At 62.9% G+C, this 15,583-nt stretch overlaps 1 protein-coding gene across 1 annotated transcript in view; it reads left to right on the top strand.

Moving 5' to 3' along the window:
* JPH3 (junctophilin 3) overlaps positions 1-15,583 on the top strand; it is a gene marked incomplete at its 3' end in the record, with an annotated part of 71,915 nt that extends 56,332 nt beyond the window's left edge. The window contains 3 exon segments of the mRNA XM_010998429.3: positions 10,870-10,994; positions 12,528-13,405; positions 14,995-15,583. Coding sequence (XP_010996731.3) covers positions 10,870-10,994; positions 12,528-13,405; positions 14,995-15,075 — 1,084 coding nt within the window.

Here is a 15,583-nt window from a genome sequence, read left to right as displayed (position 1 = left end):
TCCTTCCTGGGCAGCGCCAGTCTTTGGCGCTCAGACTGGGTCTGACCAGATGAAATTCCCTTTTCAGGGACTTGGGTGGGATTCAGGCACTGCAGAAACCCCCCACCCCATTTCCTGGCTCCGGTAGAAAACCCCATTAAGATATTCGCAACCAGAGACTTTCGTTTTATACTGTTGGGCTCTGTTTGGGTTCTTTTGTGACTTTCGTCAATTTTGATGAGCCTTCAACCCCCATCTGACTTGTGTGTGTGTCAGCTGAGGCAGCAGACCTGCGCATACACTGTAGAGGGTGGTGGTCCAGCTTGGTCTCCACGCTTGTGGGCCTGTCCGAGCCTTGCTTTCCAGAGCCCACAGTGCAGTGGGCCACCCGTACCCGCTCACCCCATCCATCCTCCCACAGCACTGAGGGCTCTTTTCAGAGTGGACTTCAGAGCTGGGCCTGCCCTGCCCGCCACCCTTCAGAGGCGCCTCGCGGGTCTGGGGAGGAGCGAGGCCTCTGTGCTCTGGCTCCCCGCCCAGGCCCCCTTCACTGCTCAGGCAAGTTCATGTGCCTGCCACACCATGAGGCCAAACAAGCTGAAACACTAAAGTTTGGAGCAGAGAAGAGTTTATGGCAGGGCCAAGCAAGGAGGATGGGGTGGCTCATGGCCACGAAAACCAGACTCCCCGTAGGGTTTCAGCAAAGCACATTTGAAGGCCAGGTGAGGGACGGGGTCGAGGGTGCGTGATCAGCTGTGCACAATTCTCTGATTGGTTGATGTCAGGTAACAGGGCGGTCAACACTGTCAACCCCTGGGAGCCTGAAGGTCTGGAGGCCATGTTCTCACAATCATCAAGTAGTTCATTTTTTCCTTTGGTGGTTTTAGCATCTGAAAAACTCAAGAAATATACATGAGGTACTATTATCTGGGTGCTTCAGAGAGGAGCTGCAGCAGAGGACATGGGGGAGGGGTGCGACCCTGGACGGCCCCCCAGGGTTCTGCTCGGTTAACCTGGGGGACAACTCGGACTCCTGTTGTGGGCCAAGCCGTTGGCTGCTGGGCTGGGAAGCCCGAGTCTGGAGGAGACAGGCTTCTATCCTCCAGGGCCTGACCCGTGGGTGCGCAGGCTAGGTGGTGCGCTGGGCACTGGTTCAAGGGTGGGGGGCCTGCTGCGCGCCCGGCCCTGGACCCTCCCTCTGGGAGGTTCACCTTGCTCTGCGGGGCTGCCTCCCGCCCTTGATACAGCGGTCGGGTGGCTGCAGCGGGAAAGGCTCTGTTCCTTCGCTTGGGGATCCCGCTGAGCCGTAGGTCAGTGAGACTGGCTCGAGCCAGAGGCTGCAGTGTGACTTCGGGCTGAGTGATGGCTGGCTGGTGAGGAAGAGAGGCTTCAAGTAAGGAGGATGTTTGTGGAAAGAGACAACAGTGAGCTTGGTCGCCGAAACAAAGCCCCACAGACTGGGGCTCGAACAGCACAGACTTATTTTCTCAGTCCTGGGGCTGAAGGTCTGACATCAGCGTGTGGCGGTTTGGTTTCTCTGCGGCCTCGCTCCCTGGTGTGTGGACAGCTGTCTTCTCCTGTGTCCTCACGCGCTTGTCCTTCTGTGCATGTCCGTGCTGACCCCTCCTATGAGGACACCAGTTGTAGTGCATCGTGGCCACCCTGGCGACCTCATCTGATCACCTCTGTAAAGACCCTATTTCCAAACACGGTCCCGTTCGCAGGCACCAGGGTTAGAACCCTAACGTGTATTTTAGGGGGGACGCAATTCAGCCTGTAGCATACACACGTCTTTCCAGGACTGAGAGAGGGAAATCACACTTCTAAGACAGAGAGGAAGCCCACCTGCCTCTTGGGAGCCACCAGAGAGACTGCTTTGCCACCTGAGGGCCGAGAGCCCCAGGTCTGAGGCCCCGGCCCTGCACACCCTGGGTGCAGTGCTGGTCTGTCCCTTTGTTTCCCTGGGCCTTGGTTTTCTCACCTGTGAAGTGGGTCACGTGGGGGTCGGGGGGATTTGATCCCCACCTGGTGGTTGCATCACTACATCCCCATGGGTCAGCGAGCTCCGGCTGGCACCTCTCCTAGTGAAAATGCCTCAGTACCACAGCCCACCTGTGTCCGGACCCATCTCTGCTCTCTTCCTGAGGGACTGGGAACGAGGTCTTGAATTGAGAACCCAGTGACTACTGCTGGGGCCACACGGATGCCCCTGGACATGGTTTCTGTTCAGTGATATCAGGAATCCCCTGCCTGCCCAATGTATCCTGGGCTCTGCCACCGCCTCCCAGAGCCCCGGGGAAGTTCCTCCGCCCCTCGGCCTGAGAGATGGGGGCCTTGCCGACCTCGTGGGGCTGAAAAGAGACAGTGCAGGGGCCCACAGTGCCCTTCCTGCTCAAGCACGGGGCTTGGGACTGACTGGCTTGCCTTTAGCTCCATCATCCTGGGAGAGCCGCCTGAACCATAACCTTTCTCTCATTCACTCCCACTGCAGCCCCTTGCATTTCTGTTTATAGACAGTTTATTGGGACCCACTACTCCTCGGCTGGGAGGCAGTCCCTAGCAAGGATGTAATAACTCGAAAGCAAAGCGTTAAAGCACCAGCCCCACTTGCAAAAGGAAGGCTTGTGTGCTAACGTGAAATAACAATTCCGCCTCTCTTTCCCCTCAATTCTGGCTCCGATCTGTCAGCCTTTCTTCAAGGGAGATACAGCTCTTGATTCTGTCCTTCGCAGGCCCTGAGTGGGGTGGGGACAGAAACAGGGCTGATACTGCCTTCCTGCAAGTGGGAGGCAGCCTTGCAAACAATAGAATGAAAGGATTCTGCAACCTCTGTAGTGGGAGGCATTTGCCAGGCTCATGCCCAGCCCCGCCCCTGACCCCGCCCCGCCCCATCCCTGGCTCGGCCCCGCCCCCTGGCCCCATCCCACCTCCTGACCTCGCTCCGCCCCTGGCCCAGCCCCACCTCCTGATGCAGCCCTGCCCTCCTGCCTCACCCCTCCCCAGCCCCGCCTCCTCCCCAGCCCACAGCCTGGGCAGCAGCCAGCTGGAAGTGTGCTGAATGGTGGCCTCCGAGAAACACGTCCATCTAGGACCTGCGAGTGCAGTCCTACTGGGGAAAACGGTCCTTGCAGATGGACGTGAGTAAAGGCTCTGGAGACGTAGTCTTCCTGGATGAGGGTGGCCCTAAGTCCAACAACTGGTGCCCTTACTACAGTCAGGAGAGCAGCCGCTGCACACAGAGACACGGCCCGCGAAGACAGTCCAACAACGATGTGGCCATGACCCGAGGGACACCTGGAACCCCCGGGAGCTGGAAGAGGCAGGAGGGATCCTCTTCAGAGCCCCTGGAGGGAGTGTGGCCCTGTCAACCCCTGGACGTTGGACTTGGCAGGGAGGGGAGACTCAGGCCTGGATCCCACTGAGGCTGATCCCACCTCCCCTGAATCTGAAAGGGCCTTACCTGGACGTATGCTTTGTCTCCTCTGAGTGCTGTGACAACCTGTGTCTCAGCACCTGGTAGTAATGAGGGGCCAGCTCAGCAGGAGTCCTGATCCACCAGCCTCAGCAGCCCCTGGGTGTCCAGATCAGTGTGTAGATGGCTTCAGGTCAGCTCAGCTCCAGACAGGCCGTACAGGCCGCAGTGAATGGACACTCCCACCACCACCACCCAGAGGGGCACGGGAGGGCTGGTGCCGCCAGCCCTCAGCTCAGAAAGAAAGGAGGAAGCAGTGGGAAGGGAGGTCGGGGAGCAGGAGGATGGAGAAAAGGATGTTCAGGTGGTGAGGAGAGGAAGGAGCCAGGAAAGGGGAAGGGATGAGAGACGGGGCTGAGAGGGAGCAGAGCCCACGAGTGCTCCCCGCAGCCCGGTTACCAGTCACAGGCAAGACCAGACGACAGCCCGCAGTCTGCCCTGGGACACAGGGAGCTCTAGGTAGGGGTAGGGGGCGGGGAAGCAGATGCGAGGCCCCGTGATGTAGGATCCTGCTCGTACGAAACGTCCAGAACTCGGCGGACCCAAGAGACCAGAGGTTGATTGGTGGCAGGTGGGGATGGAGAGTGACTGCTAACAGGGACAGAGTTTCTTTTGGGGAGATGGGAACATTCTGGAATGAGACGGTGGTGATGGAGCACAGCCCTGTGTCTGAAAACCACTCGGTGGTTGAGGGGTGAGTTATGTGGTCTGCGAATAACCCTCAACTACACTGTGAGGAAAACAGGGAGGACGTGGTGGTTATGAGGTCCAGATGTCATGTCCAGATGCTTGGGTCACCTCTGGGGTGTCTCGGGAAGGGAGACAGCATGAGCTTCAAAGAGAAGGGGCTGGGAGACGAGGGATGGGCATGGAGCCTGGTCCCTGGCCTTGGGTGGCCTGGGAAAGCCCCCAGGTGGTCAGGCAGACAGGACCTTGTCCCTCCTTCCTTGGGGTCCCGACAGCACCTCTGGGCCCTTTGAGGCGAACCCTGGCACCAAGGGCTTCACGCCCAGCCTGGCAGTCCTGGCTGGAATTGCACGTGGGGTTCCTGAGGATGCTGTGGGACGGGTGGGGCCGGCAGGAGGAGGAACTGGGTGGACCCCAGGACACCTGACATCTGTTTGGAACCTTCCCCCAAGTGTGCCCAGAGCACGTCTCCACTTCTGAAAGATGACTGTCCACGTGGCCAGAGGAGCCTGGGCGCCTGTCTGTTCCTCAGTCCAAGCCACAGCTCATAGCGCACCTGGGCAGGTGTGTAAACCTGGTTTCCTGCAGAGGAAGCCTCCCCGGATGTGCGCAGTGTGCCTGCACCTGTGGCTTCCTGGGAACCCATCCCTGCAGAGCAGGCATGACCCCTTGCTGCCTGAGGTCATGTCCTGGGGCTGCAAATGAGCAAGGCTGGGGGGCTTCAAACAGCAGTTTATCCCCTCCCAGCCTGGAGGTTAGAGGTGTGACGTCAAGGTGTCGTAGGGCCGTGCCTCCTCAGGGGCTCTGGGCGAGGGTCCTTCCTGCTTCTTCAAGCTCCTGGGGGCCACAGGTGTCCTTGGCTGTGGCCAGATCACCCCAATGTCTGCCTTCGTCTTCACACAGCCTCTTCCCTGTGTAAGGACACTAGTCTTTGGACTTAGGGCCACTCTCATCCAGGGTGACCCCATCTTAACAAGTTACACCTTTACAGACCTTATTTCCAGATAAGGCCACATTCACGGGTTCTGGGTGGATGTGAGGTTAGGGATGCCATACACCCCCATACAGGGCCCTTCCCAAGCACACGCCCACATCAGCCTCTCACCCTCCGAATCAGTCACTCATTGTGGACTCTGGGCACTTTTTTGAGCTGGAAGAGAACGTGGGTCATCAGTTGGGCCAAACCACTGAAGGGTCACAGAAGCCCAGATCCCTGGGCCTTGGCCTCCACCTTAGTCTGTAGGGTGTGACACCACACGCCGACCACAGGTCGTCATGGACTTGGAAACGAGCCTTCCAAGAGACTGGACAGTTGGCCACCAGCAGGTGTCACGTTGCAGTGTGGGGATGACCCCTGACCCTAGGGACCCGAGGTCAGGGACCTGGCACAAGCCTCCCTCCCCAGATGTCCCAGCAGGCAAACAGTAGGTGCTCAACAGGTGTTGAATCTGGGGGTGAACAGAGGGAAGGGGGCATCCCCTTGGAGAACCTGGGCCTGTTTTAGCGCCTCAGTTACCAGCACTGGTGACAGCTGGTGCCCAGAAGCTGCGTCCTGTGGGGACCCAGGGGGTGCACAGTAGTCGGCTCCAGTGCAGGGGGAAACAGGAAGCAGGACCTAGAGGGGAAGCAAGGTCCGGACTGGGTGAGGGAGGGTTCGCCAGGCTGGAGGCCACGAGCAGGCCCATCTGCCCCCACTTCTTGGGCCGACGGAAAGCTGGGGGTCTGGGTGGCTGGCACTGGGGGTGGGTGTGCCTGGATCCGGGGTGTGGGAGCAGGTTGAGTGGGTTCACTGTGGGGTCGGCCGAGCGGGGAGGGTGGGCCACAGACAAGCAGTGGCTGTGGTGAGGGAGCGGGCTGTGGTCCGGGCAGACCTTGGCTCCCACCCTCCTGAGAGGGGTCCCCAGACCACCAGCAGTATCTCCTGGGGCTGCTAGGCATGCAGATTCCCGGGCCCACCCGAAACCTGAGTCAGACACTTGGGGGGCGGCCAGGTCATCTGGGGCTTTATCGCGCCTCTTTTCCCAGTACGGCCACGTCCCTGGATTCTCAGACAACGTACGGGGAGACAAAGGCAGGCGAGCAGTCCGCCGTCTGACCCGTCTGTCTGTGGCCTCGTCCCCCACAGCCCTGTGGTGGCACCTTCACGCCCGGAGCGGTCTACGAGAGATGGTGGGCAGGCAGGAGCACAGGGGCCTCCTCTCCGGGCGGCAGAGTGGACCTGGGAGCCGGGGCTGCACGCCTCATCAGCACCCGCGTGGGGCTGCGGGGACTGCTCGTGCGGCAGCCCCACCCGCCCTGGCTCACTGCCGGCCGCACCGTTCCCGGTCCTGGCTGCGGGCCGAGCCCTGCAAGCCTGGCGCGAGAGGAGCCTCGGCGGTGCGCTGGGAGGCTCGCTCTCTATGAAATGCGGGCGCCTTGATTTAACCGTATTTCAGGGCTGCCACGGCAAGCCCTTTTTATACGCGTGATTGTGTGTGTGTAAACATGCGGGTGACGTTGGTGAATTAACGTCCGCGTGTTTTCGCTAAGCAAAGCTGTGGGCACCAGACCGAGGCCCCGTCAGGGGTGCTCTCCCCTCACGTGTGCTGGGGGGCCCCGAGCAGGCGGGTGCAGCGCGCCCTCCTCTCCGGGAGCCTGCGGTGGGAGGGGGCGTTCTTAGAAGGGAAGGGGGCCAGACCTGGGGCCGCGGGCTTGGCCGCGCCCACCATGCTGCTGTGGGGCCCAGGCCAAGGTCAGGCGTCCACGTGGCAGTCTGAGGGCAGTGACCCGGCTCTCACTGTCCCGCAGACCCTCCCCAGGAGCAGCTGGGCCTCGCCCAGAGAAGGGGCTGTCTTTGTTTCTGTCCTCCAAGGTTCAGCACCAAGCCGGAAGCGTCTGCGAAAGCATCGGCCTCAGCTGGCCATTTTGACAAACTCTTCTGGAGAGGGGCCGTGGTGCCCGAGCCACGTGTCCATCGGGGACATCCGTGCAGAAATGCGTCGGAATGACGCCAGCTAGCCTGACCTCTGGGGGGTTTAAGCCGAGCTCTTCAAGGTGGGAGCTTGTGCGGTAAACGTTCATACCGTTTCTCTCAACGAGGAGCCGTCAAACTCACTGCTGCAAACCGTTGCTCGCTTCTCTGGCCCGTAACTCCGCTGGGCGAGCGGCCTGTCCCGTCCGGTGTGCTGAGCTCAGCGGTCTAACTGAGGCGGCTGTCATCACCTCTCCCCGCTCCCCCTGCAGCCTGTCCCCCCTCGTCTCTGGGGGCTGGTCGTCCCACCTCCTGGTCCAGAGCCCCATCTGGGCATTTGTCGCATCAGGACAGTAACTGTTAGGAGCCTGGAGACCTGCTGCTCGCAGGCAGCAGGCGCGGCTCAGTCCATCTCACGCTCTTCCCGGGGAGCAGGGAGGTGCCGGCCCTGAACCACCTCCGCGGAGCTGCGCTGGGCCCCATCCCAGCTGCACAGCTCGCCTCTGGTCAGCCCCGCCTCCTGCAGTCTTCACTGAGCTCGCTGTGTATGGCCCCATGTCCTGCATCGAGGGTCGTTACGGGAAGCCCCCAGGAAACCTTGAGGCCAAGGAACCTCCTCCAGGTCCAGGGCCCCCCTGGCGATCCCTCTTCTGAGCCAAGGGTTTGATTTTTGTCTCACATGCACCCTGAATGGTATCAATGCTGCTTCCCTGTTGCCCTCCCTCCAGGTAGCACTGAGCCACCTGGTGCCCTGAACTGTCACCTCGCTGCCCTCTCTGCCCTCTTTCCTCGTGACCTTAGAATACTCTGCTATCAGTTCACCTGTAGGCCTGCTGTCACAAGCACCGCTCCAAGGACACGTGCCCTGGGGGCTGTCCCCACTCCCAGCCTCGCAGCAGCCTCGCTCAGGGCGTCTCCACTGCTGGGTTCATAGCGCGGACGCGTGTTTACGTCTTGTGGTTCTCTCATCTGTGACGGGGCGCCTGCACCCGGAGGACTGGACCCGTCGCAGACTCGGTGCAGGAGGCTCAGGGCAGATGTCCGGCTTGGGGGACATGGCACCTCGTCAGCCCTGATGCCTGTGTGCCAGCTAACGACCCCAGGACCTGGTCCCACTGCTGGGCCGGGGGCGGGAAGGCTGCCACGGCTGGAGGGGCCTGTAGGCACTGAATCGTGACACAGGGTGGGCGACTGCCCTGGGGATGGGGCTCTTTTGGGGATGGCAGAGAGGCCCTGGCACCAGACAGAGGTGGTGGCCACACAGCCTGCAGATGTGCTGGACGCACTGAACCGTGACTTCTCAGGTGGCTCACTCTGTGATGGGCGTCCCACCTCAGTCAGCTCGTCCACAACAGGCAAATTTACTGATCGTCCAGGGCTGGTGTGGAGGTTCTGGGGGAAGTGAGGGCGTGACTGGTAAAAGGGATGGGGTCTTTTCGGGAGGCGATGGAAAGTTCTAAAATCAGTCGTGGTGATGGTGGCACAGCTCCCTGAACAGACTGAAAACTACTCCACCGCACACTTCTGACGGGTGAGTTTTGCACACTCTGTGGCTTTTATCTCAGTAAAACCATTATGACCAGAACTAAACCTGTGGTGCACTCTGGAGAAGCGACATCGTCCAGCAGAGGCGAGCTCAGGCCCATGAGCCGGTTCTGGGGTGAGCCGGGACCGTGCCTCCTAGGAACCAGGTCAGGCTGTCTGGTGCCCAGGTGAGCGCGTCTGAGATCTGGGGCCTCACAGGGTCAGACGGAAGCCCTGCACCCTGCCTGCGGGAGGCAGCAGCACGTGGAAGCCTTGGAGTGTCAGGGTGTCCGTGCTCTCTACTCTGCGGAGCTGCCCACTGGGGCCCCAGCCCAGGAGAGGCAGGGCAGGACGTAGGAGCCGTGGTGGTGGTGGGCGAGCCCACCAGGACCCCGCGCGGCCAGCCACCCTGCCCTCCCATCCCTTCCCCCGTCGCCCCAGCACCCTGGCCCCAGATGACCGGCCTCATACTGGCCGTCACTGGGTCTGATGTCCACCCACGTTTCTGATGTGACACTGCCCACTCTCAGGACACACGCCTGCCCCGACCAGCCTCCAACCTAGGGCCTGGGCGGGGAAGCCCGTGTGTCCTGTAACTCAAGCTGTGACCTCACGGACCATTGGACTGCACTGTCCTCAGGTGGGGGACGCGAGGGAGCCCGTGGGCTGCAGCCGTGCATCAATTGAAGTGGTAACAACTGACCGATAAACTAGGATTCACAATTCATGTTTCATTAACAGCCTTGCCTGCACGAGGTTCCTGGCACTTTTCTTGCAGGGTTCCTGAGGAATCTTCTAGCAGGTGGGGCTTCTGAGCTTTCCCATCAAGGGTCACAGGGAGCGGCCGCCCCAGGTGACGGTCATCTCCCCATTTCTAGGGAACCATGTGAAGGGTGGGATTTTTGCACCTTGTTTTCTTCCATCCCTGGGGCCTGCTCCCTGGCAGCGTGGGGGCGTGGGGAGCCTGGAGCCACGGTCCCGTGCTGACTCACGTCTTGTGGGTACACCATGCGCTGCCTTCCTTCTGGTAAATTGTTCCAGGTTAGCATAGGAGCATTCTGAAAAAAAAGGGAACCCAGTCGCTCGGAGGAGTCTCCAGGTTAAGCCCATGGAGCGAGCGGCGTGAGCACTGGGGGGCTGGGGGAGGCCTCCTGGGGACAGGCTGCCCATTTCTCGGGGGTTGGTCCCTGTTGGGCCAGGACACCAGGGAAGAAGACCCTCAGGGCCTGGGCACCGCCTGCGCCGGGCGCCCGGCCTGGGAGGAGGGTCTCTCACAGGGCTCAGCTGAAGGGCCTCAAGCTGGGGCCACCCACACCCTGGGGTCCCGGGCCGGAGTTGCTCAGTTGGGTGGGAGGTTGTCCTGCTGGAAGATGCAGAGCTGTGTCATCAGGCTCACTTGGATTTGGTGGGCCTCGTGTCCACCTTGGGGGGTGGGGGTCCCCACGCTGGGCCTGTGCCCTGGAACTTCACCCCACCCCCGAGGTCGGTGCTGTCACAGACCCTGATGGAGGGGGGGCATCACGCGCCTTCAGTGCTGAGGGGAGTCGGGCCTCGTCCCCGCTCAGACTTGCCTTCTCTCAGCGCCTGGAGGCCACGGCTCGCACCAACGTGGAGGAGCTTCCCAGATGCCTGGGCCTGTCTCCTGCACCTGCTCGGGGTTGGCGATACCAGCTGCGGAGACACACGACGGCAGCTGGGGCCGGGGACGGCACACCCATCCCAGGCCCGTCTCCCTGGGGCGGGACCTTCCCGAGCTCTGGGCTCATCCGTGCTCCCCTGGGAGCCGGCTCTTGGGGTGCTCGCAGGCTGGGGCCCTGTTCCTCTGCCCTCGCACATGCTGTGTGCGGACTGGTCACGCTGTCGAGCTGGCCTGCCAGCTGCCCACCCCGGAGCGCAGCCCACTCTGCCCTGGTTGGGACGGTGGACAGCTGCCCCTGGAACTGTCTTTTCCAGTCAGGTCAACATTGCAGAGCACCTGTCTGCCCCCAGAGGCTCAGATGGGTCAGCGCAGGTCTTGGCCTCTAGGACCTGAGCTCGCCTTGGATGAGGGACAGGGACCTGCTCTCGGATGCGGTCTGCCCCGTGCAGAGGGCAGTGGGCGGGTGCCCAGCCTGGGTGGTGCACAGGGGCGTTTGCTGAATGACAAATGAGGTCGGCAGGTCTCCGGCATCCTGTCCCAGCCCAATGCGCTGCAAGGTTGGCGGCCGCCCAGCCCCGCCCCTCCATGCCTTCACCCACACCCCATCTCTCCCACCAGGACCGCCCACTCCCGGGCCAAGGCCGAGGCGGCGCTCACCGCAGCTCAGAAGGCCCAGGAAGAAGCGCGCATCGCCAGGATCACTGCCAAAGAGTTCTCCCCTTCCTTCCAGCACAGGGAGAACGGTACGTCCCAGCCCCCAGGGGGGCTGCCCCGAAGCCCCCATCAGCCCACTGCCACCCTTGTGACGCTGCGTGTCCACACACGGGGCCTCGGCACAAGGGTGGAAGCATGCGTGGCGTCAGCACCTCTGGCCCTGCATCCACAGCTGCCTGCACACGTGTCCGTGCACCCCCCTCCCCCAGGGCTAGGCTAGAACTTTCTCTAACTGCTCTGCCCGACGAGATAGATGCCCACTGTGCAGGACCCATGGCTGGCGTGGCCGAGGGCCTGGACCTTTAGTTCCACCTCATCTCACCTGATTTGCACTTCAGCATCAGCGGCCATACGTGACTGGTGGCAGCCGTGTTGGTTGGCACAGCTCTGGGACGGGCCTGAGGGAGGCAGGGAGGCCAGCTGAGGCCGAGGCCCTTGCAGCCGGGCTGGCCACCCCACTCGGGTCAGGATTGCGCTTCCCTCAGACCCACGCTCCCCAGAGCTAGTGGAAGCCTCTCAATGTTTGGGGGGTGGAATCTGTTCCAAGACCACACCCCAGCTCTCCTCCCAGAGCCCAGAGCTCCTGGCCTGGCTGGTAGGGGTCCTGGCCTTGGAGGGCAGCCAGGAGGTCCTGAGAGGCCCTGGGAACCTCACGGCCCAAGACAGGGGAAGAGGTGTTAGCATTCAGCCCCCACCCCCCCGGCTCCGCTTCCTGCCTGCACTGTCACAACCCTGCTTCCCTGGAGCTGATTTTAGCTGAGAGCCCTCTCCTGGCTGGTGGCACTGACAGTCAGGGCACCAGAGCTGAGCAGGAGGGCACTGGCCTCCCTCTGGCGTATGGGGTCCGAGGGTCAGTCAGGGCTGACCCCAGGGCTGTCAGTGGACAGACGGCCTTCTGGAAGGCCACAGGCCCCCACACGGCTTGGTGTCCAGGATCGCCCGTGTTCCCAGGGTCTAAGGCATGGGAGTTCAACCCCAAGAAAGTCCCAATCTGTCAGGAAAGGGGAGTGACCGTGGGGGCCAGTGCTTGAAAGGGGGCCACACCTCCAGTGACCTCAAGGCTGACCGCTGCCCTGAGCCCCACGTGTCCCACTCCTCAGCACTTACAGGTCTCCGAAGCCTGTTCAGGGGCGCCAGCAGCTCTGCCTCCTCCTTGCTGCCATGTCTCATAACCCAGAGGAGAGGAGGGGGCCTCAAGCCACTGTGTCTGCCACCAGTAGCACCTGGGATGTCTTTAAAGGGAGGGGCCCGACTCCACCCCTTCCCCTGGCCAAGGCTCCAGATGGAAGATGGGAGGGGATCCCAACTCCTGCCGAGCCCTGTCTCCAGCAGGCTCGGGCCTCCCTGGCCATAACACCCCACACAAGGTCGCCGAGCACGAGCTGCTTCCTTTATTGTCAGGAGAGACCTGTGGGGTTGGGGCCTGAGAGCCCGCGGAGCAGGGCCAGGGCCACTGTCCACCACACCCGTCGGGCTCCGGTCAACCTCTGAGTGCCCAGGAGGGGGCTCTGGGGGCACCTTCCCTGTAACCAGCTTCTGTGCCTCCCGTCTCCCTCACAAAGGGCTCGAGTACCAGCGGCCGAAGCATCAGCTTTCCAGCGACGACATCGAGGTGATCTCCACGGGGACGCCCCTGCAGCAGGAGAGCCCTGAGCTATACCGCAAAGGCACCACCCCCTCGGACCTGACCCCCGACGACAGCCCCCTGCAGAGCTTCCCCGCCAGCCCCACAGCCACCCCGCCCCCGGCCCCCGCCTCCAGGAACAAGGTCGCCCACTTCTCCCGGCAGGTCTCGGTGGACGAGGAGCGAGGCGGGGACATCCAGATGCTCCTGGAGGGCCGGGGAGGGGACTACGCCCGGAACAGCTGGGGCGAGGAGAGGGCAGGGGGCTCCAGGGGCATCCGGAGCGGTGCCCCCCGCGGCGGCCAGCCCGCGGACGACTTCCGCGCCCGGGGCTCAGGCCACAAGCAGCCCAGCAACCCCAGAGCCCGGGAGCGGCGGACGGAGTCCCCCCCCACCTTCTCCTGGACTTCCCACCCCCGGGCCAGCAACCCCGGCCCTGCGGGCACTAAGCTGCTGGAGCTGGACGAGGAGAAGCTGAGCAACTACGAGCTGGAGATGAAGCCCCTGCTGCGGATGGACTCATACGCACAGGAGCCGCACCCCCCGAAGAGACGCTACAGCAAGGGGGGCGCTGGCCGGGGCCCCGGGGAGGACCCCCGTGCTGAGAGACTGCGGCCCAAGGCCCAGAGCAGGGAGCATGCCCGGCTGGCCTCGTGCACGGAGCCCGCGGTGCAGAGGCTGGAGAGCCTGCGGCTGGGGGACAGGCCCGAGCCCCGGCTGCTGCGCTGGGACCTGACCTTCTCCCCGCCCCAGAGGTCCTCACCTGCCGCGCTGGAGTCGGATGAGGAGACGGGGGACGAGCTCAAGGCTAGCACGGTGAGTGCGCCTGCGGTCCCAGGGTGCAAGCCGGGCCACCGAGGCCCCCGGACTCTCCACTGTAGGAAGCCAGGGTGGGGTGGGGGGGCACACTGCGTGACAGGTGCCTGAGTTGTGATCATTTTAGCAGAAGTACCTGAATGGTTCTGGAAGCCCCTGAAAACAGCAGGGCAGCACCAGGCCCCAGTTTCCCCACAGGCCGCCTGGCTGCCCCAGCGGGTCCTCCTCTGCTCGGGGTAGGGTCTCCTGGTAAGCAGTTTCTTCCTCCCCAACTTCGAGGAGTGCCCTGGAGCCTGGAGGGCGATGCAGAGGCTGGACACAGGCAGGACCCACTGGGTGAGGGGACAGAGTTCCACGTGGGGCTGTCCACTGCCCCGGCCTCCCTCCAACCAGCGCAGGGCTCTCCCCAGCCTGTGGGCTCAGACACTCGGGGTGGGGCTGTGACCCAGGATCATCAGGCCCTGGGTGGGCAGGACCCTGGGTCTTGCTCAGGTGTGACCCCCGTGTCTCCTGTGTGAGACGCACCCTAAATGCACGCCTGCCGGGGAGAGCAGGCAGTTCTGAGGAGAGAGGCCCCTGGGCCAGACCACGTGGGGATCCTTTTGGACCCTGGAGTGATCTCTGGGACCGTTGGCCCAGCAGCTCCGGCTGGTAGACGGACACTCCCTGCTCCCTCCATGGGGTGGCGGTGGGAAGGGCCCACGAAAACACCTTTGCAGACCCACAGCCCAGCAGCTGACGCCCTGTGCGATCCAGCCTGGACTAGGGTGTCGTCATCAGGGCCTCTCACCTGCTGTGGGCACAGCGTTCTCAGCTTCACCCGAACACAAGGACACCTGAGGGCCTGTCTCGAGGGGTGTCCCCACCCAGCCCGCTGGGACTTAGCACCTGCCCGGTGGACCCGGGTGGGAGAGACACTTTCTGTTGGGAGGTGGCCCTTGAAGCCACCATGAGCGTCTGTCTTGCCACTGGGCTGGTGCTGCGGTGCACCTGCCCTCTCTGACCCCGACACCCAGGGAGCGGCCCCCGCACTTCTGCCGGGGCCTAGATGCCAGCTCCCTTCCAGAAACGTGTGCGCTCGTGGTTATTTTAGGAAGCCAAACGCTGGGCAGGGTGGGAGATAGGAGGTGGCTCTGAATTTAGTCCCCTGAACGTGCTGGCTGCTCTCCAAGCTGCTTCGGGCAGAGGTACGAGCGCAGTCATCTGCAGCCGGGCGGCAGCCGGGCCCGAGGGCAGCTCTCGGGAGGGAGCCGCCCGCAGAGGTGGCCGGGGGCGCGGGTGGGGGCGCAGCAGCTCTCGGGAAGGCAGCTTCTATGGAGGAGGCGCGTTTAGGACGCCAAGGGCTCCCCCGGGGAACTCGGGGCCCCGCTGGGTGGGCTGAAGGTGAGGTGCCTGTGCCCCTCCTCCCGTCTGGGCGGAGCTGGGGGCAGAAATGCAGGCGTGGGGACATCACACCCCCAGGCCTGGGCACCAGGGGTGGGGGCGCAGGTCGGTTTCTGGCCACTCCCGAGCACCCCCCCTCTGGGGACCCCGTGTGGCCGAGAGCGAGGGCCCGCGTGGGGCTCACCAGGCCTCCTCTCCTGTTCCAGGGCTCTGCACCCATCCTGGTCGCCATGGTGATCTTGCTGAACATCGGAGTCGCCATTTTGTTTATTAACTTTTTCATCTGACGAGGCTGTCGCGTTGGCAGAAACAGCTGGGGTATAAACGGGGATGTTAAAAGCAAGACAGCGGACAGGAAGCTCGGAGCTCGGACGGCCGACGGCTACGTCCGAGTCTTCACAGAACCACGTGACTGGGTATTACTCACAGTTTGCCTTTTTTTCTGGATAATGTTTTTTGGATTTTAGCCAAAACTCTGCTTGTATAACACTATGCTGTGTGGCGTGGCAAAGAGGCCCGCACGCCGACCCTCCAGCTTGACGTGGAAGGAAAAGGGGTCCTGGCAAACCGTCGGCAAAAACACACAATGGCCCTCCCCATCATCACACTCCCCTCTGGGATGGGGAGCCGCAGGCAGACCCTCGGGGCCCGGCTGGGCCAGGCGCGGGCAGCGGGCGGGGGGTCGGAAACTCTGCTTGTCCTCAGCTCTGGAGGAGCGGGTGACGGGGGCGGGCGTGAGGGCGGGGAGGGCAGAGCCGGGGCCTTCTCCCTCTGATCTGTGCTGCACACTTAGGG

Source organism: Camelus dromedarius, chromosome 23, assembly GCF_036321535.1.
Source record: "Camelus dromedarius isolate mCamDro1 chromosome 23, mCamDro1.pat, whole genome shotgun sequence".
In the NCBI taxonomy this organism is placed as follows: domain Eukaryota; kingdom Metazoa; phylum Chordata; class Mammalia; order Artiodactyla; family Camelidae; genus Camelus; species Camelus dromedarius.
The sequence above is the reverse complement of the archived record's forward strand: the minus strand, read 5'-3'. Positions and strand labels throughout refer to the sequence as shown.